The 26,383-nt window shown below is 38.1% G+C and overlaps 1 protein-coding gene across 1 annotated transcript; it reads right to left on the bottom strand.

Annotated features, from left to right (window-relative positions):
- Positions 1-6,380: 6,380 nt before the first annotated feature.
- Positions 6,381-25,111, bottom strand: LOC116260046 (clathrin heavy chain 2). Its single transcript, XM_031638122.2, has 30 exons — positions 24,809-25,111; positions 23,858-24,062; positions 21,611-21,699; positions 21,430-21,508; positions 21,201-21,328; positions 19,696-19,794; positions 19,482-19,590; positions 17,870-17,949; positions 17,563-17,790; positions 17,416-17,481; positions 15,744-15,860; positions 15,295-15,492; positions 14,082-14,198; positions 13,881-13,940; positions 13,568-13,654; positions 13,087-13,170; positions 12,871-13,005; positions 12,490-12,552; positions 12,302-12,406; positions 12,118-12,230; positions 11,758-12,010; positions 10,790-10,926; positions 10,354-10,632; positions 9,264-10,266; positions 8,645-9,130; positions 8,356-8,526; positions 8,092-8,277; positions 7,637-7,759; positions 7,446-7,556; positions 6,381-7,000 (listed from the first exon to the last, which is right to left on the bottom strand). Exons 1-30 carry the CDS (start codon positions 24,851-24,853, stop codon positions 6,830-6,832), a joined length of 5,127 nt encoding a protein of 1,708 aa, XP_031493982.1. The 5' UTR covers positions 24,854-25,111; the 3' UTR covers positions 6,381-6,829.
- Between the last annotated feature and the right edge of the window lie 1,272 nt (positions 25,112-26,383).

Raw genomic sequence — 26,383 nt, 5'->3', positions numbered from 1 at the left:
TTTTTCATAAACATTGGTATGGTTAAAACATGCCATATACATGGGTTAGAAAAACCTTCACAAATTAATGGTCCTTAATGCAACAAAGTCATATTTTCAAGTCAGAAAGAACTTGATAACACACAATGCCAGAACAATTACAAAAAACTCAACCAGTGATATGGCACAAACTGATTTCATGCAGCTGCTAGTGATCCTGCAGAAAATCTGCAGATATTATGGAGCTATTTTTTGCAGCTCACTCCAGAGATCAATTCCATCAGGAAAGTTTCAGCACAAGAAAATGTTACAGCCTGAGATCAAGCACTTCAAAAGTTCAAACTTCAAAAGCACAAAACAGCCAAAGGCTCATTAAGGATCTGAATTGATATAGAAAAGTGTGACAGCAATTGGAGGCAGGCATGTAAGAGGCAGCCGGTTGGATAAAGAAAGAAAATTTTCAAAACCAACCAGTCAGACTACAGGCCTGTACTATGATACTGCAGAGATGCTTTTGGGCATGTAATGACTGGGCATCCTACAGAAAACCTGCAGAAATTTCAGAGCTACACCTATACAGCTCTCCCATTTACAACAAGCCCACTGGGGTCAAATATTCTATCAGGGAACTTGCAGGATAAAGAATTTAAATGTTCAACCTGAGATCATAATCCATGACATTCAAAGTTAGAGAGCAGTAAAAGGAGTCAATACACATACCACGTGTCTGAAAAATCATGTTATTTTTATTATATTAGTATCTGGTTCCATCTTGAACCCGATGCAATATATTGTTTTATTGTTATATTGTGTGTTATGGTCTGGCCGGTGTCGTATTGTAAATTTTTAGTAAGGTCTTTTTTTTTTGTCTTCTAAATAATTATATCTTAATAAACGAGGATTAGGACATAACCAACATGAGAGGCTGTCAATTGTCTTTTAGAACTTCTCCTGCGTTCTCTCATCTCAACTCTCGTGAATGAATGGCTGTAGATATCAAGAAAACCAACATGGTATCAGAGCATGGTGGCTCAAGGGACCGTGAATTGCAAAGGAGTGGCCTGGGAGATTCTTTCTTCTTCAGATAAGTGTTAGATCACCGTTTCTCCTTCTATTCTTCTTCTATTCCATCTTTTCTCTCCATCAGATCCTACTTCACTTTTTCTAGACCTCATACTGCTGAAACCTGAAAAGCCCCTTTTTAAAAACCTCAATCCTATAGGTAGCAGTCAGGCCATCATACTTGGAGTTATTTTCTTATTGTGTCCCATCCCTATTTCTCTGTCTGAAATCTGATCGACTTTCTTAATATATCCTAATTGTCATCAACCTCACACCTGTTTAATGTCAGGACCTTATCTGACGTCAGGTTTAGGACTGTCAGTTGGATTCTGACCTGACATCAGGGGCAAAACTCAATATTTGTTCTGTCCTCACCTTTGTTGTGTATTGTTGGTTCTAAGTTCCCCTTTCAAATTGCTATCTTGAAAGCTTGAAAGCATACATGTTTGTCTTAGTTCTGTGAATTACTTTCATTGTCAGCCCAGTCAAATATCATCATAAGCACTTGAATATGTGAATTCTAAGTATTATGACTGCCAGCTCTATGTAATTCAGTTCTGGTCTGCTTTGTAGAATATATAGACATCCTCCTTCAAAAAAAAAGGAAAAAAAAGTCGCTATATATAAAAAAAGGGCAGAAGAAAACCCAGAAAAAACAGAGAATAAGAGGATGAGTACTAACAGGCCAAACATTACAGACTGATCAGACAGTACATTGCTTATATTTGTCCTGATTGCGTAAACTTTCCCTTTCGCATTTCAGTTTCAATGGACTCCTCTAGTTCCCTTTCTAGCTTCTTATACCATCTTCTGTCAAAGAAATTGAATGGCTCTAATTTCTTAACCTGGAAGAAGTAATTTGTTCCCTTTATCAGAAGTTACGGTCTCCTCGACCACCTGGATGGAACCACGCCAATCCCACCAAAGTTCATTTATCAAGAAGAAAAGGATGAGAAAGAGACAACTTCTAGGAAGCAGGTTAGAAATCTTGACTATGAGGCAATGGAGAGAAAAGATCAATGTCTTGTGGCATACATTGCATCAACTTTATCACAACAGGTTCTTGTTGAGGTTAATGAGTTTTGCTCAGCCATGGAACTTTGGAATATGCTTGTGGAGACATACCCACAAGCTTCATAGGCAAAAACTATATTCTTGAAGAGGGAGTTTCAGATGATGATGCCAATGTTAGAATATCTCAACAAGGCGAAGCTGATTACAAATCAGTTGGCCCTTGCAGGCTCTTCTATTAGTGATGTGGATTAGATGCAACAAGTATTCAATGCTCTTGGACCTGATTATAATATGTTGGTTACTTCTTTGGCCGGTATGAAAGACTGTAAGCCTATAACCATGCCAAGCATTCTCAATCACAAAATGAGTGTAGGTGCTCATGAGCTGACTGTGTATAGTGATGCAAATTGGACAGGTGATCCTAATGAACGGAGATCAATCTCAAGATACACTATCAACTTGGTATCGTGGAGCAAAACGAAACAAAAGGTTGTAGCCCGTTCAAGCACAAAAGTTGAATACAAAGCAATGGCAACTGCGATTGCTGAAGTCGTTTGTGTTAGACATTTGTTGACAGAAGTTGGAGAAAGAATATCTTGGTGTGTTCTACTGTGTCATAACCAAAGTGCAATTAATTTGTATTTTAACCCTATTAATCACAGCCATGCAAAATGTATCGAAACTGACCAACATTTTATCTGACAGAAAGTCAAAGAGAAGGAAATTGATCTCAAATTCATACCTACTAGTACATGGAGTCCATTTCCAAGGCTGAACTCTTTGGGAGTGAAAACATGTTACTTCTCTTTTATTTTGATGGAGAGTTTTAGGTGAGTGAGAGGGTTAACAATCCACCACTTGAAACAGAGGTTTGAAAGCCCTTCCATTTCCTTTGTCTCTGAGGTTCTAAGCTGCATTAACATCGGCGATAAAAAGGCTTGAAAGCCCCTTCACTTCATTTGCCTTTGGGATTCTAAGCTACATCAGCGTCAGCATCAGTGTTGTGGCAGAGTACCTTCTTAAGTATTGTGTTTCACCACCTTAAAATACAATGACATAGTGTCATAAGAATCGAATTAAAGAGTTGAATTTCGTTACCAAGAAAGGAATGTGGAAGCTGGTCAAGGGAAGCGGCCTCAATCTCTATGAACCCGGAGCAAAAGTAGAAGAAAACAACACTCCCTGGCATACACAATGAATTTTAAGTGGTTCAGTAATAAAAGGCTTACATGTACAAGAACTAAATTATAATTTTCCTTATGATGATTTACATTCAGGCATTTATTTAGATGTCATATACAACGGTCAGCTGGATGTATTTGTTAAGAGTAAACCAAGAATAAACAAAGTTTAATGCCGTAATGGATGCATATAAGAAATAAGTCAGTGAGAACGTCAAGATAGGCAACGGCTAATCAGGAACAAGATCCAGTTGCCAAGGGTATCGTCTTGTCATACACGCTCAAGTGTAATGTTTCGGTTGTGGCAGTCACCACTTGTTCAAGATGAACTTAAAAGTAGTAATTTAAGAAGACATTTGATGTAGCAGATATACTAGCTTTTTTGAACTTGAATTTGTGTGCTCATGTCCCCTCCCATTTTTTCCTTGATGAAGTGATAACCTATCCATATATTTTTGCCTAATTGTTGTAAAATTGATTCAAGGCAATATGAATTGTTGATTAATTACCAACATAGTTGTTCATCGACAGCTTAATCTTGAACTAAGGATAGATTTTATCCAACTAAAAACAGACATTGTTGCAGCCGTAACATGATATTCAAACTCAGCATTAGATCTAAAGCAGTTCTAGCTTCTTGCTCCTATAGATTACTAAATTTTCACCAGCCAAAATATAATAATCTATCATATGACTTTTGGTCACTGTTTCCTCAATTAGCATCTAAATATACTTTAACTTGATTGAGGATTTTTTTTTCTTTTTGGTACCAGACCAAGTCTAAGATTTCCATTTTTGATGACATTCACATGACACGAGGTATGAGCATTGACATCAGTGATATAATCTTTGGTAAATCAACTTCCCTACAATTCTTTAATGTTGTTTATGGACAAACGAATTATTTTTTTAGAGTGAGCAATTTCAATCGCAAGAAACACCAAAGTCACCCCCAATTTTATATCAAAGACTACAGCCATTCTTTAGTTTTAGCAATAATCTCTTTGGCATCACTTTCAATGATGACAATATCATCAACATGGACAAACATGATGGTGATATCGTCATCATGCTTCAAGGCAAATAAAAAAAAAATTACAGCCACACTGATGAATCTTTTTTGCTCAAGAGCTTGACCTGAGTTTGAGATATCAAGCCCTGGTATACTGTTTTAAGATTTCATATGGCCTTCGTCGTATCACAAACCAAACTGAATTTTCTTTTTGACTCGAGGATGTTTAAGAGGTGACTGCGTTTCTCCAATATTTCTACAAAAAACCATTTTTGGGATTATTTCTGTCAACAAATAACTTTTTCCACAAAGGCACTAACAGAGCATATGCACTAACAGAATGTAAGGATTATGTACACTAACTACAAGTTGTCTGATCAACTTAATTGATGGTTGAAGGAGCTGTCACATAAAAATTGTTATTACAAAGCCAAAGTATGAGTGTGTGTGCGCACACACACACACACACACACACATATATATATATATATCAAAATAAGTAAAACCAGTCTTAGCATGAGACTACTTTTTCAATTTAATTTTCCTTTTTAAGTTCCAAGAAAAAGAGAGAAAAAAGTAGCTAAGCGTGAGAAAAAAGAAAAATGTTGGAAAAATTAGTTCCAAAGTGGGCTGGTCGTGTGTGACAAACTTTTATATATATATATATATATATGAAAGTTTCTTTTGGGTGCAGTCCATTACATCTAGAAAATTTGGAACTAACCATAATTACTTTGGTGTTGTTACGTGGCTTGTATCACTGGGATTTGACGGGACTATGCCTAACCCAGCATTTTCACTCCATTCTTATTTAAAAGAAGAAAACTTTTGGGGTTAGTTTGAATCTAACTAAAATGAGATTTGCACGTAGAGAATCTAAGATTAACAAATAAGACATAACTTTCAGTGACTATATCGGACCCTATAAGGGCTTAAAGGGTAATGACATGAAAAAGGTTGGATCTGCATAAATATATTTCTTGAATGACTTTCAAAAAAAAAAAATTTTAAACTATAAATACCATGCTCCAAGTAATAGGATCTAAGAACTCCATCGCCAAATTAAAAAAGACGGCAATAATGAACCATCAAACTTTCATGAACCTTGGAAGTCAAAAACCGTTCCGTGTCATATATATATAAAATCGCCAAGAGTGAACCATCAAATTCCTATAGACCGATACATTGTGTATCAGTGGAAAAACCATGGGCAGAGTTAGAAATTTTTGTTACAAGTCAAACCATGCTTTCAAAATTTTAACAGGGGCTGAAATATTTTTCAAATTTTTTATATATGTTAAACTAAAATTTTTAAAATTTACCCATAATTTTTTGAAGGAGCCATTACCTGATATAGTTGACGAAATGCGTTCAACCGAATCGGCAACATGGTCCCACAAATTGATTACAGATAAAATATTATAATTATCTTTTAAATTTTTCACGTAAAAAACTGAAAGAAAATTAGCAATTTCCCTGTAGATGATTGGTAAAATATGTTCCTGCCTCACTAATTGGTCTTTTCTTTGTGTAAAAAGACACTCCGCCACTTTGGCTCAAACACCCATTTCTACAACGCAGTTGGCGTCTTGTACGTATCATTTTGTCTTGAAAACGTTAATTGGTGTCTTTTCATGTAGGATGACCCTCTGAAAACTAACACCTGATGAATCTTCTCGGTGAGAAGTAAAACTTGGTGGTTTCAGACCGCCATACCTTACAAAGGCAAGGCCGTGGCACTGCCTCTCACAATCCAAGTAAAATTGTTGCCACCAAATAGACTGAAGAAAACTGAGAGACCACAACAATACCGATCACAGTTGGTTGCAGAAACTTGGTTGCAGAACTTTACGAGAATCATGATTGTATGCAGCACCATCTGCTGTCGGGTTATTCCCCTTTTTGGCTTCACAGTTGGGACAACGTGACTTATTTCTTTTGAACCACCGTAAATCATTTTCCTTATCATCGGAAATATACAAAAAAATAAAAAACATCGGAAGTCATTTACCTTCTCTAACGACGGGATCAGATAAATCCAGATCTGAACCTTCTGTCAATAGTAAAACCCCTAGAAACTCCGTGATCCTCATCCTCACTGTCCTCAACCAAAAAGTTCGACAAATTACAAATCCATCAAAAGTTATAGTGACGAATTTTCTGGATAGAACATGAATTATACAAAGACCATCTCAGTCAATACAATAGAGACAGAGAAAAAGAATCCAGCCTTCCATCGCCAGAAGTGGAAAGAGAAGGGGAGAAGGAAAAAAGCTCAACAAACTCAGTTCTTCCAGAAAGCAAAAATGCAAATGGGAACAGACAAACCTATTCTCAACCTCTACACAAACCCAAAAAAGAAAAAAAAAATTACAATTCAGGGTTTAACGAATACTACAGAGGCATGCGTCATACCATGAACAGCATGCAAAAAAGGTCATCAATTAGGAGATCTAGTGGCAACAAAGTGGTAACCTCGAGTAGAAATTCTTCCTCTTTACAGGCCTTACTATGGCGTCTAAGTCGTTCAGCAAAAGCCAAAAAGCTCTTTCCCCAGATTGTGAAAGGTACAGCTTCACCTTCAGTACCCACCCATAGGCGGCATTGGTGGCATCCCGAAAGCAGGCATCGGTGGCATTCCCATGCCACCCACCGGTGGCATTCCCATCGGTGGGGGCTGGAATCCTCCTCCCATACCACCCATGGATGGTGGTGCAGGCAATGCAAGTGGAAGAAGCTGTGCGTACATGTTCTGCATAGAAATCAGAAACGCAAAATTAGCCAGGCCCCTAAAAACCAAAATCTGAAACTTGTATGAAAGCCCTGGTTGCTATATTAACTTATTATGATAGCAAATGCCAAAAAGCTAATTACTTGTCTCCCTACATGCTGTGAATGTTTTTACACCGTTGTGTTTATTCAAAACAAAGCTGTGAAAAAAAAAAACATATTATTGTATCAAACATGATATGATTATAAGCACATTTTAAGCTCCTAGGTCTCAAGTGGACGTAGCAACTCACAAGCAGATCAACCCAGAAGCACCTCCAAGTTCAGAACTTAGTTGTTCAGATATAAACACCGTGATGCGAAACGGTTGACGGAAAATGAAGATCCCTACTAAAATTCCTACGCGACATGGCATAGACAAGCAATACACGTTGACCCATTCACACAGTTATATAACCAATGCCTACCTGTTGGGCTACTAAATCTTTCTCCTCCTTCTCTTTGGACTTTTCTTCTTGCAGCGCTTCCAGCTTGTCCTTTATTAGTTCATCTACTTTGCTAGTATACTCACGAATGAACTGCAGCTCACATGGCAGAAAATTTAATTATTGAAGGTTACCAGGTAAACAATATGTTGAAAAGAATAAGAAATACATACCTGTAGAAGGTATGGGAATGTGAAATCAATCATGTTATTCATCCAGGCAAGCTCAAGAGCAACATCAGGACGGATTAAGTCGTAACATATAAACAAGCATGCAGCAAAGCATTCCTTCTTCCCCTGCACAGTAGATTTTTGTCTCTCAAGTCATATTTACATTATAAAACAGTCACCACGTAGCTCTAGATCAACTAGGAGGTCAACATACTGTGAGGGCAAGGCTTGCTATATGTGAACCAGGAATATGTCTCATGTAATCTTTTTCTCTTTTTGTGAGATGCCAATTACAAGTTCAAAAGAAAGAAAAAATGGATGGTCCACCTGTCTATTTGAACATTCAAGCTAGGTACCTTCTAGGTTACAGGTTAAGCAGACAATTTTTATCCAGAAGTACAAAAAGCAAGTGATTGCCTTGCCATGAGGTAAGCAAACAAGAATTTAGTGGAACAGACCTTCTCAATGAAGTAAGCCAGCAACTCTTCCGCAAGCTCACGGTTTCCAGACTGAGAACATGTCTCCATTGCATCCTTGTAGAGGTTGTCCTTCTTAGATAGTGCAACCGATTGCTGCCATCTACCAGCCTTCTTATATATGTAAGCTGCAATTCTCCGCATCTCAAGGAGCTCATGCTTCTCAACCTGTTCATAAAGATGCTAGATGACTAACAGCACAGACAAAGAAACCAAAAAGATGGCAAGAGAAAAAATATAATTAACCTTCTGTGCAAGGCCAATTTGGTCAAAGTTATCATGCATATCAATTGATTCACGTAGCCTTTCATAATCCTCCTCTTCAACATAAATTTCGTTAAGAGCTTCATTTACAGCAGCAACATTGTTGCTTTGTACCGCAACCATGTATGGTTTGACAAGATGCAAGTTTCCTGCCTGCAATCATCACCAATCTAACATCAGCAATCAAGCCTCCACAAAATCACAGAGGCTCAGGTCCATGCAGGCAAAAAGGTTGAGGAACTCAAATAAACAGGGCAAAAAAATGTGTTACCTTTCGCATTATGTCAACAACACGTGTGTGGTCCACCTTAAGAGCAAGAACATGAAGAAGATCATTTATTAGGTCAGGATGCTCCTGCAAGTAAAAGTGCACTGCTTTGTAGTACAGCTCCACGTTGGCGACTTTGACAGCCACATCTTTGAATTGCATATGGTCCCATGCTTCAGGAGAATGATTCATGATTGTTGTGGCAGCATTGTCAAACTCATCATACTGAATATACAAGTATGTGAGTTCTTTCCAGTGCTGTTGCTCATCACATACACGGATAAGCTTTGGAATGTTAAGCCTTGTGGAGAACAGCTTGATATGTTCCATAAGTTTGTCTGGACGATATCTTGCATACAAGATACCCAACTCTGTAAATATCCCCATATGTGCCCGCTCCAGACCGAGACCACTCTCCATGAGGCTGATGAGCTCATCAAAGCACCCTCTGTTCTGATAGTAATCACTGACTTCTTCCAAGTCATCCACCTAAAATGTATTCAGAAACAGACAACACAGAGGAACCTTAGGTTTGTTACTTACTGAAACATTAAGTACAGGTGTTAACACTGCTGTAACAAAGCAATAAGCAAGACACAAATAAGCTGCATTGCACACTTACCTGTACTATAATGTTGAGACCACAAATTTGAGCCAGGCGGAACTCCTCTGCATCAACACAAGCAAAGCAAACTTCCTTCCAAGTCTTTGAACTGTTAGCTTTACGCGCAGCATCAACAGCACCTTGGAATTGTTTCAATTTCACAAGGGTACATGCAAGTTTTGCCCAATTTGAGATATATGAGAATATAATCTTAGCAGCTTCATATAATGCTTCATCATATAGCCGATCTCCCACAGTTTGAAGATTAGCAACATTTGGTGAAAGAATAAATTCTTCAATCTCTCCTAATTTATCAATCTTTGCGTAAGCATAAATGAGCTCGCCATCCACCTTAGGTTCTTTTGTTTTCTGCCTAACCATGAGAAGATACCTAACCAAGTCCTGGTATGCATTCACCTGTTCTGCTGCATTGATCACGTCCAGGAACTCGGTAGCATCCTCAGCACGGATAAATGACTCAATAGCATCACTGACGAGTCCTTCCCTCAATTGAGCTTTAGCCAGTTGGCTCCAAACAGCTTCTTCTTCAACACGGAGAGCAAACTCAACTGCACGATCAATGCTTCGGATATTATCCAGCAGAACATTCACTGCCTGTACATTCAGGTTGAATTTCTTAAATATAGCAAATGCTTCTTCATATAATTCTGCTTCAACAGCAATTTCTCCAACAGCAGGGCCATCAAAATTATCTAGCCTGTTCACATAATCCATGACTCGTGATTTGTCAGCCCTAATAGCTGTAAGGATCAGCAGGTTCTGCAGGTTGGAATTTCCACTAAATGCAGAATTTTGAAGAACAATCTTCTCAAGAAGCTCAATAAGTTCATGTGGAAGGTCTGCAGTCATAAATGCTTTCACTGCTGCAGATACTTGTTCTGGGCTCTTGCTCTCAGGCAAAGCAGTTGACACCACTTGGTCTATAAGCTGGCGGCGATACTCATTTTCAGGGTTAAGAACTTTGTCCCAAAGGTCTGGTTCCATCCTCTCCACAACATACCTAGGTTATCGTTACAAGATGTTAGTGAGGATGTAAATCATTTACTACATACGACATAGTCAATGGTGCCAGACTGCCAGTACATACCTTGCTTGAAGCTTGAAAAGAGAATTTTTGTTCGTGACATTGATAAGCTCATCATCACATTGTCCACGCCTATAAGCAACAACGGCAAGGGTAGGATCCCTTTTCTCACAATATTTACCAACAACTCGTGAATCATAGTAAGGATTAGTAGTGAGGAAGTGTTCTGGATTGTTGTTGCTGTCAATGATGATCTTCCCAAGAGCATTATGGACATGAACATCCTGGCTTCCTTCATTCACCAGATGTTCTAAGAACTGAGAAAGCAAACGGAGGCGATTCCTACAAACAAAAGGGGAAAAAGAGTGAGAGGCTGTAAACCAACATGCAGGAAAACATTGATCTAGAACTCACATATGTAGGCATGTATATGCAGGCACACATGCCTCTGTGTGTGTGTGTGTGTGTGTCTGTGTTTGTGTTTGGGGGAGAGAGAGACCTCTTTTCACACTCGTCTACAAGTGGCTCAACTGGAAGAAGGGAACGAACAGAAAGAATAAGGCCCTTGATGAAATCTTCAGGGCATTCATCATCCAAAAGCTGGCCTACCACTAAAGGCGCATTGCCAGGATTCACCTGCAAAGCAAAAGCAATATTCACTAGTACACAAAACAAGAAAATTGTATTCATTTTAACCAAAATAAGGTAGCACAGAACTTCCACACGCCAATTGAAGTGGACGAGATCAATAACATTTCATGACCAAGTGCAATAGCTAGAACCAGCTAAACAAGTATCGGTGCAAAAATCACCCTAGCTTCTTTCCTTAGCACGTCAAGCTCAATACGTACAATGAGAAATCCAAGCTTGAGTCCAAATCTCAAGCCCATTAAGAAAAAAAGCTGCTCGTGCATGACTTTGCAAAAAATTATCATACCATAAACTTCTTACCCATCAACGCCAGAAAATGACTTAATGCACAGCAGCAAGCTTTGACCCTTCTCTGAATAACCATGAGTTCTATAATCGCCCAAAAGGCTAAAAACAATTCAAGATGCCCATGAAAGGCTGCTCCTAGAGTGGGGATGAGTTGGTCCTTGACTACCTATAGGTTACCATGGTATGATAACCCAGCAGGTTCAATTTGTTAATTTATGTGTGTAAACAGTTGTTTTTGTATCTCCCTCCTTTACACCCAGTTTGTTGCTACTTAGAAAACAACACTAAGGTTCAATGAAATTCAGATGAATCTGTAAGTATCCTAAAACTGAGTCAAGTGCAAAGAACATAACGATTTTCACTCATTAAAGTAATGGTGACTCACAGGTCCTCCTGCGCCTCCTAAAATGAAGCTACTTCTACCAGCTAAGATGTCAACAATTTTCTCTGTCTTGACAATGTGCATAAAAGCAAGGAACAAATGAAATGAAAAATAACAAACATGATAAAGTGCTTTGAGATACTTACTTTCTGTACATAGCCTTCAATATACCGCAACATGTTGTTTGAGTATAAGTAGTGGGTGAGATCAGGTACGAAACCAAAGCGGTCACAGACATTTATGAGAGGACGTGCATCTGGAAGTTTAGCCTCCATAAGGAAGTTTTTCGTCTTCTCAGGATCATAGAAATTAGATTCCCTTGTCACACGCTCCACCTCCTTAATTTGGCCTGTTTTTGCTGCTGCTTCTATGTACTTGAAATGTATAATAGGATCCTCACTACATGATGGCACCAAAAAGATCATTCAATTAACGGACAGAGATGTGCACAAGCAGATCATAGCAAATCCTTAAATGAAATTAGAAAGAACTGAGATAAAACATACCTCATACTCAAATATGAGCCCAGGAAAAAGTAAAGCCCTTCATAGGATTTGAACTGCTCAAATAGCTTAATACATGCATCCACCCCTAGCTGTTCTGAGTATTCCTTCGCTGTCTGTGGAAATATTCAACTTATTAACAATTGATTTTCCTAAGATGACTTCCATATAATGGAAATGCATTTACCTGAACGATAATCTGAAGATTGCCCCTGAGATTCACCAACAGGAGGTCTTTCATGCATTCCAATGCCCACTCTCTTGAGAGTGTGCCGAAAAATTCTACAAGTGACTGCAAAAGAAACAAATATTACAATATATGCCAAAATACTTTCTGCTTTTGGGAGTAAAAGGTAATAATAAAAAGACACTGACCTGAGGCTCAATGGCATGTGTATTCACAATCACACGTTTGATATCAGACAGATCAGTGTAGTGCTGCACGGGGATAACAGTTAAGATCATAAATAACATAAAAGTGATACATTGTCCCAAAGATTTTCTATTGCAAGAAAACATGGCAGCATACAACAATCAGATGTTCTTCACAACACAGCTTGTTGATACCATCTGATCTCTGTGAATCAGCTGAAGCTTAAGGTTCACCAAGTTCTAGAAGACTCGGACCAAATTGTTGATCAGTGGTCTCTTTACCAAGCATCCTAGTTGAATGCCTCAACATTATGTCCAAATCTTGCAAAAGCGAATAATTGCGCCTTAAAATTCCCATGATTGAAGAATAAATCAAAACCTTACCTGAAGGGCTCGCATATAAAGGCCAGCTTTTTCACATAGTTGTGCTATTCGAGGACGATCATAATGACTGAACATCCCATTTGCTAAGATAGCATCAGCCACATTTGGAAATGTGACTAGATTGATTTCCAATACCTGCATTCAAGTCAAAATTAGAGACAAAAAACAAAAAATGTGAAGCGAAGCAACAAGACATAGCCTGACTGCAAGTTTTACCTTTGTCTGAAGGTATGCATGGTCTGGCAAATTTGGCTTCAAGACATCCAACAGAAACGCTGTTGCTTCTCTTATCATATTTCTCTGAAATAGAATAGAGTAGCTTTAGGAAAGTGGCTTAAAATGTAACTCCATACAAAAGAACTCTGATAGTATAACAGCAGCAAAGAACAAAAATTTTTCTAGCACAAAAGAATGAGCTGGTCATGGAAACATAAGGAATGGTGTGTGCAATGCAAAACAAGGAAATGAAAAACTTGGTGGCAAGCAATGAGAGAAACAATATGCCCAGCAGGTTTCAGAATAGCATATAAACAAAACATATCTGGCAAGATAAAAAAACGAAACCCAAGTCAAGACCACAGGCAAAAACAAAAAAAATGGTACTGAGAATTCAGCAGTCATATTTGTATATGTGGGCATGTGTGTGTGTGTGCATGCGTGACAGAGAAAGAGAGAGAGAGAGAGAGAGAGAGAGAACCTGCAGGAAAAGATCCGTAATTGTGTTGTAATCAACTGGGCAACCCCCTTCCATTTGAGACATCATAAGTGCAAAATTGACAGCCCCCTGCAGTCCAAACAGCCACAAAGTTAGGGTTGATAAAATGAACCAAACAAGAGTAAGTCAGAACCAACCAGCAACATCATTGTCCAATATAAGCATGTAATGTTCTTGCAGGTAATAAATATTTTGAAAAAACAAGCACATAACCAGTTAAACCAGAAGCTCAGCACCTTACAATGAAATACACAAACTAGAATGTGTTTTACCAAATCAAGCAAGAAGCAAGTACCTGAGGGTCCGATCTCAAAATAGTTTGTAGAAGAAAGAGATAATCTGGGGTATAACCAACCTAGATTAAGAAAACATAGTGGAAAATTAGATCACAAGAAAGCAAAAAAAAAAAAAATCTCTCCTAAGATTTAAGATAACATGTTAGAATGCATTCTTCAACAACATCACAAGAAAAGGCACAAATTAGCAACACACTTACTTGCTTGGAGTAAATAAGTATTTTATCAAACTCCCTCCTCTCAGCAAAAGCAGCTACAACTTTGGGGGTAGCCCTTGCCTTAATGTAGATCTTCAGTGCAAGATCATTGTCCACAGTCTAAATAAAGAAACAACAGAAAAAAAATATCAACACATGAGCATGATAACCAATATGGATTTCACACTACCTAAGTCACATAGGTATGGGTATGGTTCGGGTATGGACACGGCAACTTTAAAAAATGTGGGTACAGGGGTACGGCAATATATATATATATAGACACACACACACACACACACAAAATTAAAATGAAAGCAACATTTAAATAAACAAGCGACAAATAAAAACATGACATGTTAATGAACAATAACTCTAATAACAGAATAAAAACTGAGCTGGAAAAATTAAATCAAGTAAAATTAAACAGTTTCGATCTAAAAAGTACCCAAGCGTGTCCAAGGACCCACTTTGGGTACGGGTACGTGGACCTTCCTGAATTACCCATGTGACTTAGCACAGTGTGTGTGAAAGGCCTCAAAAAAGGCTTAGTCTGGACATAGACAGCACCTAGGCAGTCTTATTTGATGAAAATAAGTTTGAGAAAGGGAGAAGAAGAAAGACCTGGTGCTTTTGAAACTCCTCTACCTAGATCCATACATTAGAAAATAGAACAAAGTACAAACCAATAAAATATGGTTTCAGTTATCTCTTTTTTTAATCCTTTTTTAGTCTAGGCTGCCAATGTGTCTCAGCATAGACGACATTGCTGCCACCCAGCTGCCTAGGCAGGAACCTAGGCTGCCTTGACTACATAATTTCTCATTAAAATTACTTAGACAAGAAAGTTATGGTTCATTGATCCTTCATAGATATCAAGGAAAGCAAAACAGAATAAAGTCAGCTCTTATTTGTCATATCTGTGCACCTTCAAACCATTTCTCCATAAGACAATGGCAATATGACAATAACTCTGTGTTGGCAGAGCATCATGGCTAAATTGCAAATCACATCTATGCACATACACTTCATCGTGCATGAGTTCTAGCATATTTTTTGCTCCAATAAGATACTACCTAAATAGTCAGACAATCCGTGAACTGCCATATATAGTAACACCATTGAATTTCATGCCATATGGAGGGAACAAATGAAAGGAGTAATGAGGAGGCCAATATACAGATTGTCACAACCACAGGATGTGGACGGAATTTACCTTCACAAGGTCCCCCAACTCCTCACTGCACTCAAGCTTGTCTTCAGCCAACCAATTTTCTAGAAGATTCTTCTTGTTCTGGTTCACAACCAAGCGAGATAACTCAAGTGACTCAAATGCATTGAGCTTGCCTTTTGTCAATAATGTCCCAAAATACTGGAGCAGTGGTGGAGTTTGTCCAGCTTGCACAGGAACACTCTACATAACAAAGGAAAAAAATAGCAGCTCAAAGATGTAAGTAGACATAGAAAACTATGAGCATGTCAGAGCAAAGCATTAACTGACATACTCAGGAAGAATAAGAAAAACAAATGATGAGAGCATGAGAGCCATGCCCATCACAATGGGGAGCCAGGTCCAAGTCTCATCGAAAATGCAAACCATGTTGTATACCAAAACCTCATGAAACCTATAAAAAGTTCAGAAAGAAATTGGAACTAGCAATAAACCTGAAATTTTGCTATAGTATCTGGAGTGCGCAGAATTCCTTGAGGAGATTCTGCAGCAAGCTCAGCTGCCTCCTTGTACTTTGTTTGGGAAAATAACTCTTGGAATCGTTGAACAACCTGCACCATGAAAGAGCACTGTTAATACCTGCACAATGTCCACTTGTTGATTGGGATCCTAAATCCAAATCATATCCTACTACACTCTCAATTTTGGTTTCCTTGAATGATGATCATTCGGCAATTGACATGCCTATGAGAATCCATTTTCAACCTTTGTTTCTTTCCCAATCACAAGAGCAATCAAATTATCAAACTGGCCAAATCATTATCTGCAAACCAGTTAGATAGATTGCAAGAATAGGCCATGTTTCACTGCTGAATGTCTTGAGGAGCACCATACGCCACCGTAACATTCAAATCCATGAATCTAAAACACACTGATGCACTTTACCCTAAGCAAGGCACCACAACATTTTAGATGACAGAATGTATGAAATCTGTAATGACCCAGAAGGAGAACATTCACATTAACATTTTGATGGCTTTATGAGGCAGAGAGTTTAAGAGCAAGGAAAGTGGAGAATAGATCTTCGGCTTATAGCAGATGAAGAAGAACATGATTAATAGACGCAAAAGAAACAAATAAGCATAGAAATGCATCCCCAACCAGCTATGACAGCAGAATGAACAAAACCAAACTCCAGCCAAAGAGGAAGCCCCTAACTGATCAGACTGGTGCATATACTGAAAAGACAGACGGATGGTTTTTTTGCCGTTATCGGTTCGTAGGAAGCTATCCATTCTCATGGACAAGGAGCACTGACCGAAGTGCACAGGTACGAGGGCGCGAAGCTGATTGACCAGTTGACAAGTCAGCTTCAGGACTCATTGTTCGATGTTTTAACAGTTAGATCTGATTTCACCAACAGATAAAGTTTTAATCTCTGGGGGAAAGAGTGCATACTGCACAAGTGCCATACAATGGCATGCGTAACCATTCTGATCCTCTGGACAGGCACAATGGAGTCAGTTAAGCTTCTGAATATTGCAATAAGTGGCTGCCCTCAAGAATTAATGCATGTTGCATTCATCATATAATCACATTAAAGCTCCTTACATCAACCATGAAGCATCTATATCATTTTTAATCTCCACAGACAGCTGGGCCTACAGTCCTACAACCTCCAACTTGTAAGAAATTTAGATGTTAGAACTTGGGTGCCTAGGTGCCAACCTAGTCAAAAAGGTGAGCACCAAGCGTGCTTTTGACTACTAAGCATGGACCTGGATCCAAAGAGCAATGATGCAACCAAAAATTCACTTCTATATAGCCACATGTCAGTTTAATTTCAAAAGACAATGGGAAGATGAGAACTGTTAGGAAAGGAATATCTAAAGAGGATGCTGTGACCTTCCATACAACGAAAAAAAAAAAATCAAGAGACTAGCTCTTAGAAAACAAAAATACTGGTGTAATCACTTAAAGGCCAATGGGTAGATTGATAAGACTCATTTGTACACATCCACAAGTTAAGGTACAGGTCTTCAATGAGCAGAAAGGGAATCCAAGATCACAACAAACCCAATGAGGTGCATGACATACTGAGTAAATCAAATATCCATGTAATGCAAAACCATGCTTGGTCTAATGTACAAAGAGGCAAGAACATACCAAATTTTCTGCACCTGGAAGATTTCCCCTCTTCGCAAGATTTACTGCTAGCTCCAGATTGTTCAACTGTATGATATTTTGGTCAGCAACATAACCAATATATACTTTGATTCAGTCAAACGCTCAGCTGTATGAGTCGAAAATCACCTGACCACTGATGAAAGGAATAATAGTTGCCTCATTAACAGTAGCAAGTAATACTTGCCCTCTTCTATTGACAGCATAAAATCCCCCAACTGATGAGGCTTCTGCAGTCAAAAATATTGGATCTGGACTAATTCGATTTCTGTAAACTGCAGCAGCAGTCTCAAGGTCATACACAAAAAGAAGTCCAAGCTTGGTAACCACATAAATCAAACTATATTTATGTGATATCTGCATAACAGTAGGAAAGAGTTAGCACCAATTTTTTTGCAACAAATGACAAACGCGAAAACCAAACAAAGAATACCACCTGCATGGAAACTGGAAAGTCATCAGCAAAGTCTGGGGGAAAGAAAAGGTCTGCTTGCTTCTTTGTGAAGCTCGGTTTCCCTGACCCAAAAAAATAGATCAACCGATCAAACCAAATGATAAAAAACTAAATTCAATATTAACTAAGTCAAATGAGTACAGAATACGGATATGGTGCAGGTCCGACTTTTTTCAGAAAGAAAGTTTGTATATATCAAACGCTTCACTATTGAGCATAAAATGAGAAAGACTCAGTAGTTAGGAATGCTAATAATTGGTAAAAAATCAAGATCTAGCATCCCTACGTGTGTTTATGAACTACGATTACAAATATCATTATTTTTCAAAAAGAATGCAGAAAAAAGAATAATAAAGGAAATTTAGTATTTACAAAAATGCCAAAATGACATTTCAGTGTTTTCCCATATTCTTCCCTTTTCAGGAAAAAATTGTTTTTTGACATATTTTAAATTTTTGAGGTTTCCCTTTAACATTAAATAACTGTTTTTTGTTATGTTATCAATTATTTTCTGTAGAAAAATAGTAAAATACTCTATTTTTTGTAATTTTCTCATTATTTCTTATATGTTTTAACTTTTTAACTTCCTGGGAGAAAAACCAATTTCACGATTAGTACCAGAGAAAAACATGGTTGATAAAAACCCCAGAAAGTTAACTGTAATAATGGATAGCACAGACACAACTCTCTATATAGTCAAAAATGCCAAGCAGGCCCAAGACGTGGCCCTTCAAAAAGGACCAAGCAGCCCCTAGACAGAGGCCTGAGCGGGCCAGAATAGTAAAATGAAGAACGAAATAAGAGAAGAGAAGGTAAAAGTAGAAGAAAAGAAATTTTTTAAGACTTTCTTAAATTGTGCGCACAAAATCACAGCCTAGTCAAACAGTAGTTGCCTCATATATATATATATATATATATATATATATATATATATATATATATGCATTTGAATCATAGCCACAAATACTTGGGTTTTTATCGGCTAGGTTTCTCTCGGGTATTCATTTGCAAAGTTGTTTTTTTCAGGAAAGTCTTGGAAATTTTTAAAAACATAAAAAATCAAAATGTTAGGTAAAAATACAAGAAATGAAAAACTAATAAGTATTTGTATTGCGTTTAGGAGGTTATGTTAAATACCTAAAACAAGAGGGAATAAAACAAAGAAGCAAAGGTTGCAAAAAATAAAAACAGAAAGTGAAATAAAAAATAAATGAAAAAAGGGAAAAAATTGCGTTAAAATTGCGCTAAATTCTTTTTTAACGTTTTTCTATATGTCGCAATATTTTCCCGTTCTTATCATTTCCTGTATTTTTCTCGTTAATATCACGGTATTTTCAAAATATCGTGACATTTGTGGCTATGATTTGAAGTAAAGCATAATAATCAATAACCACCAACTATTAACAACCGCACCATATACCTTGTGCACCTTGTGCCTACCCAACTCAGGTTTGGCAGCCTATTATGGAACATGACATAGCACATATATAGAAGCCCTCCACTCCTGCCCACCACCCCCAAAAAAAAAAGGCCCCATCCTTCTCCTCCTAATGTGCATCTACAAGCCCACAATTCACAAATGCAACAAACGAACCTGGTTGTGCACCGAGTTCAATGACATGCAACTTTGAAGTAATCTGGCCTGCATTCATCGTCTTGGTGGCAAAGCAGATAAGAATAGAAGGATTATCGTTTCCAGGTACCTGCATTTATTTATATTAAAAAAGAAAAAAAAACTCAAGATGATGGCATTTTTTGTTCCTAGAGAAGACAAAAACAGATGGCAGATTGTAGATAAAATAACTCACTTTAAAACTTGCAAATGCAGCAGCATGAGCCTCCAGAGCTTGACTACGCTGTTGCTCTACAGAAAAGAGCTGCATGTTCCCCTTAACAAGTTGAGGCCTCTGAAAGTGTCACAACATATTCAACATACCAAAGTGCATCAGTTCTTAGTGATTAACCACAATATTGCAATATCTAAAGAAGAAAATTAAGATTGTAAAGTAGTTCAGCATTGTTATTCTTGTCCATCCCCTCCCTACCAGGAAGAAGTTACATTCATTAATTCTTTACAACTTTCTGCTGCTGTATGCCCGAAAAGGAAAAGCACTTCCCTTGCTTAAAAGGTTAAAGAAGCTAAGGCATTTGAGTCTTTCATATTACCTAGATAGGCCATTGATATGTCCGAAAAGGAAAAGCACTTCCCTTGCTTAAAAGGTTAAAGAGGCTAAGACATTGTTAGCATCTTTCACATTACCTAGATAGGCCATTGATCTAAAGTTGGAGACTGAGACGGATACTATTTTCTGAAGCAAACAAATTCTAAAGAGTCATTTCAGTTAGCCATCTTAGTCAACTCAACACACTTTGCTACATTAAGACATGGTGAGTTCAAGCAAACAATGATATAAATTACAACTAGGCAGCCTTTCTCAACTGAATCTATCCCTCGTTAGCAGCACTGATTTGTAATCCAACTAAGTTCAAGCAATTACTAGGTATTCAATCAAATCAGTAACCCTGTACGATCCATCCATATGTCCATTCATATCAAATATCAGCAGATTATGGGTGCCCCAGATAAGTACCCAATCCAGTGAAAACGCAACCTGATAAAGAACCAGATTAACTATCCACTAACCACTCCATCTGGAATGGTATAATCAACCTAAAACTTCAAGATGAGATTGGAACTTGCCTTGCATGAAGGAAGAAAGCAATGCACGTTAGCCAACTTTTACTACTGAATGATAGTTTCAGAAAAAAAACTCAAATATAATCTCACATTAAACATATCTCCACCAAAAACCTTGACTGAATCATCTCCCAAGTTGATATTAGACATGAAGGATAATCCTTTAAAATAACGCTCTTGTCAGACATGATTGAGGTCTCCCCTATCAAACCAGACAATTACCCAAATTCCAAACCAAAACCAACACCTAAATGGTTTGGTCTAGAAACTTCGTCCATCTGTGACAAGAAAGGCACTACGTGGATAAAGCACAAGTCATGAAGTAGCTTAACAACTCAAGGTATTGGGTATGCTCAACATAACATGGGAAACATAGCAGCTCAACCGCTATAATCTCCTTTTTTCTATGAACTTTAAAATATAAAACAACAAAACATTTAAAATGTGGCAGACGATCCAAGCCAGGTTAACCTGATACCAGCAGGGACAGAAAAGAGGAGGCGCGGAAGAGGGGTGGGGGCAGTCAGGTGGGGTTGCTTGGGGAAATTAAACAGCTTTTGTAAAAGCATCAGAAGTGGACGGGAAACGTAATATAACGCTGCTGGACAGACATACTTCTGGTGCACCAGGTGCGATTCCAATTAAGACAAGCCACTTTTCAGATGGGTCACACCGATAGTTGATTATTTGATTGTTGGCCAGATTAGCTGTTCGATCAAACATCTTTACAGGCTCCGATTCACCTGCAGGTAAACCAGATAGCAGATGAATACCATTAAGAAATCATTTCCAATAAGATCAGCATAATGTAATTTGCACCTCACAAAAGGCAGTTCTAGCTCACCTTCTATAGACCAGTGATAGACTGAGGCTTGAGTAACTAATCCCAATAATTTTGGAGTAATCCACTTCCAGAAGACAACCTACAAAGAAATGACAAAAAACACAATAATATGTTCAGCATAAATTATAATTATGACTAATGTTTGACAGTGCCCCAATAATTAATAACGACCAACACCCACCTGCTCAGGCATCTGATAGGATTTGATCTTAGCCTTCAACTCAATATTGAATATTTGGAGGTGGTCCTGAGTAGCTCCCGGTATTTGAGCTTCAAAGTCAAAATAAAGTATAGTCACGTACAAACAAGACAAGGAAACAGCATAATTAGAATATGATTCATATGTTCAATTACTAACTATGTCACATAGGTGTGGGGTGCAGGTGCTAGAGCGGCACATTCCAAAAAATTTAGGTACGCCGGTGCGGCAAGGGTAATTTATTATTATTATTATTATTATTACTATAATATATATATATACACACACACACACACACATAACAAAATTGTCTATAAACAAAAAAAAAAATTACAAATTTACACTATCCACATTTGGTGCTAAGTAAAATACTAAAATCTAAATCTGTAAATGGTAAATGAGTAAATGTTTATAATATACGTCAAAGTTCAAACATTCGGTGCTAATAGTCATTGCAGCAGAACTGATCAAATTATGGACACTACAAAAAACAGCAAAACCCAGCAGAACTTAGTCATAAAAACATGCTAAGCAAGTAAACATTAAACAACAGTATAACCATCATTGCAGCAAAACAAAAAACTGATCTAGGTGACAGATATGAACACTTTAACAGTCAAAGTCAAGCATGTATAGTGTCTACCATGAAAACAATGATGAAGCAATTCCACGTTTCAAAAAATAATCATTAAATCCTGAACACCACGAAAAAGAACTGAAAAACAGTAAAACACGCTGCAAATATGAGCAAATGCCAAACGAAATTGCAGCCATCATTCCCAAAAGATAAGGGCACCAAAAACAATAATTGAATTAAAGAGAAACAGCAATGAAAGTCAAACGCACAAGCGGCAGCAAGAAATCAACTAGATGGATCGCAGACTCCCAGCTTATTTTTGACACATTTGGGTGGAGACCCAGCGACCAGCACCTCTAAACACCAAACGGAGATGGACCGGATGGTCTTGCGCCGGCTACCTTGTGCCACAGATCGCTGAAGGTTGCCACTGGTTGTTGAAAGATAGCACACCGGCCTCATGTCGTTGGAAAACTGTGAGGATCGCCAAGACACACATACAACAGCAAGGCATCTCAAGAGCGAACAAAGTGCTTTCGACTAAGTCGAAACCCTAATCCTTTTTTGTTTTGTGTTTTAACAAATGATTAAAGAATTAAGAAAACAGACAAAAGTAGACTCGACACTGACACAGTTGTCCACACCTGACTCACGTTTGACCGAGTCAGGTGTGCACCAAAATCAGACAATCTTGGTCAAGTGCAGTCAGCCGCACTCAATTCTCGTAGACTGGCTTTGGGTGTGTGTCGGAGCTGCACCCGACTTGGGTGCGGCACTAAAAATGCAGCATCCGTGTGACATAGCTTCCACCTGTTTATAACACTTTTGCATTCCTTATAATTTGCACTGTTGGAGCTGGCCAATCTACCACTATTTATCATCTAATAGACCTTGTTCACCTACAATGTCATCAAACAAGAACATTTTCCTCCTTTTCTTGCTCCGAGCATTCTGCCACAACATCAAAGCATCAACCAAAATGAACCTGCTAAAAGGTAGGCACCCCTTCATTTACCTAGGTGATTCATTATCTGCCTCTTTTCAAGTCCTTTGAACTTCTCCTAGATTCATCTATGTCATGCCTATCAATATTCCATTTTCTTAACCATTCCACATAAGAACATACACCTCTGTAAAAGAGAAACCAGGGATAAAAAAAGACAAATATATAATAGGAGAAAGCTCCTTGTTTTGATACAGATACTCGAGCATATAATAACTTAAAACTTCTTAAAACAGAATAAGTAAAGTGAAATATATCCTAGATAGTAGTGACCATGTATGATATGGGCAGCAGGCTATTTATAGAACTATCATAGTCTTTGGAATCTTCCAAGGAGCGCCCAAAGTTAATACATGCAATAATCAAATCAATCAAGTAAAGTCATTGAAAGCAGTGAAAATCCTATACATTACAAACACAGGCTTGATGCTGTCAATATTGCTGTCGACGAAAAGGCCGACAAGTAATACCAAATAAGCCTGGGAATTTAACACTAAAAGTGCAAGTGTAGATAAGGAACCAGGTTAGAATGACAATCAGAACTGCTACCTTAGAATATATGACCATCAACATTAACCTACAGGGCATATTGCTTGTTCTGATGAATGAATCACGGGTAAAAGAAGCCATACATAAGAACAATAATTACCTTTAAGAGCTAAGATTCTGCTATTTGGGTTCATCAATGCTGAATCAGCGGTAATAGGCCTTCTCAGCGGTTGATTGGGCATATTCATATCAATGATAATCACACTATTCTGTGGGGATGTTTCTCGCACACAGATGTACTTGTCTGATTCCATCGTCACGTGTGTAAATGTGATAAACTGGGGATTGATTCCGAGGCTTGTCAACTGAAAAGGGGAATAAGAAAACAATCAACACGATTGATCCAAGCAGCTTTAGTAAAAAAAGTTATTATGATAATGCAACTACGGTATAAGGGAAAGCACACGTTAGCGTTTCATTCATAGAGCAAGCATAATCCTGATAAGTACGATTTAAAATATTATCCTGATCTCCAAAGTAGGATTACCAATTAACAAGGACATGGAAACAGAATTAAATGCAAATATATCCAGCCTAAATAAAAAAGGAATCAGATAGATCTATGCTATGATTTGAACCTCAGAACAACAAAGTCAAGATAGTGATAAGATCTCGTAATTTCATAAGATATTAACAGCAATGCTACCAAATTGTACAAAATTACGCCATTTTGTACTTGTCCTGTAAAAGTGATCGTCCCTAAGATTCTGTAAAAAACACAGAAAGCAAAGATCTCACTGATCTCTTAAGAGCGCACACTCAATAAGATCACAAAAAAGATTTTCATCTCAGAAAACAACACAGCACAGGCAGAAACGCAATGCATTCCGAACCCTAGATCAATGCACACTCCGAAGCAAAGAAGCAGCTCAAACAGATCAAACAACGTATCATCTATCCAGCCCCGAGAAGACCACATTATCAAACACTCGGACAGCTAGAAGGTTAGAACTTGACAAAAGGACAAATCCGAGTCCAGGACAGCAGAACTTCCCAGATCATCGACAAGAGAAAGATCTAACAAAACTAGATCACATGGAAAGACTATTACCGTGAGAGCCTCCTTCATCGCGATCGGCGCGCTAGCTGCCGCCATGATTGCGCAATTCGAGATCCAACAACCGAAATTAAGCCGGAGAAGCCCTCTGAGGTTTCCGGGAAATGATGATTCGAAACCCTAGATCGGCCAGTCTAGGGCTCGAAAACTAGATAAAAGCAAATTTTTAGACTCGCCAAGAGATCTGAAACCCCGATTGTCTGAAGCCCCTCGCCCTAATGAAGTCGATGCGAAAATCCGGAGAGAGAGCGATAGAGGGAGAGAGAGAGAAGGAAAAAGAGAGAGCACCGAGCCTTTCCCCACTCGCTCCATTTTTTTAAGTGGGGAATTTATATCGTCGATCTGTAGCGGAACGCACTGGAATCGTGTGAACAGTGAGGCCCATTTTCCGATACAGTGTACGACTCGTCTGTACCGATACATATTTCTTATCGGTGCTATCGCTGGCCGGCGGCTGCCAGCTTGGCAGTCAGGTAGCCGATGGCAGTGGCCAAGACGTTGGATTCCTAGGAAGTCCGGACCCGATTCGTGTAGAATGCATGATTTTCATTCTGACCCGATTCATATAGAACGCTTGGTTTTTAAACTTGAGCGCCCGATTGGATGTGAATTATTTGGTTAAGGAGGAATCTAATACGGGTATGAATGTTTCGGATCTAATCTGATATTTAACTTGTATGTGATTTTAAGTAGTGGTAGAAAATTCAGAACCAATAAGCAATCTTTTCCCAAATCGGATGGATATTTGAAACATATGGTTTTTTATTTTTATTATTTGAAATCAATAGTAACAGTTTGTTATTGTTCTATGAATGAGTAAAAAAAAATCTATACTTGATCAGAATTTGATATGCTTTTGTGGAATAATCAAAGTGTCTCTTTGGGTCAATTTTGATGGCTCGATGGAAAGGTACATGGTTGTCCGTTTCTGGATCCGTTGTTCAAAGTTGCAGGATTTAAGAATTTCTGAACTCTGTTGCTCTGTCCAAGCAATTAGTTACCTTACTCTTCATTTTTATTGGTATTAGACACATTGTTTGCGCAATGTTTTTTTTTTCTTGTATCTCATTTAACTTCTAAAATGTTTTCAGCATGATGAATTTTTGATATGGTCTCTGCTTTCTTCCAAGGAGAAAGACGATCATGCATGTTTGCTCACATTGGTTTTGCAGGCAAAAGCTTTTGGCCAAATGCAATTTACCAAGTTTCAAGGCTTCATTTCTTGCTTTTCTTTTTATGGTTCAAGGATCGCTTAAGGCGATATCGGCTGATTGGATTCCAATTCGGTGCACTCATTGCCATATCCAATTTTACTGATGTTAATGTGCTCGGCTTCTAGATTCAGATTCAAATACGAATCAAGAAAAGTTTATACCGTGTCTAAATATATATCCAAATTCGCGATCTCAACCTACTTTGAATCCAACCTTTAAATGCACAACCAAATCTAAATTTAACCCAAATTTGAATCTCATTAGAATATGTTAAAGAACCAACTTTCAAAATGTATGGATATTGGATGTAGCATATTTATATAAACTAAACTAAATATAATGTAATCAAATATTT

The sequence above is a fragment of the Nymphaea colorata genome, chromosome 9, assembly GCF_008831285.2.
Source record: "Nymphaea colorata isolate Beijing-Zhang1983 chromosome 9, ASM883128v2, whole genome shotgun sequence".
NCBI classification, from domain to species: domain Eukaryota; kingdom Viridiplantae; phylum Streptophyta; class Magnoliopsida; order Nymphaeales; family Nymphaeaceae; genus Nymphaea; species Nymphaea colorata.
This window is presented reverse-complemented; position numbering and strand designations above follow the sequence as displayed.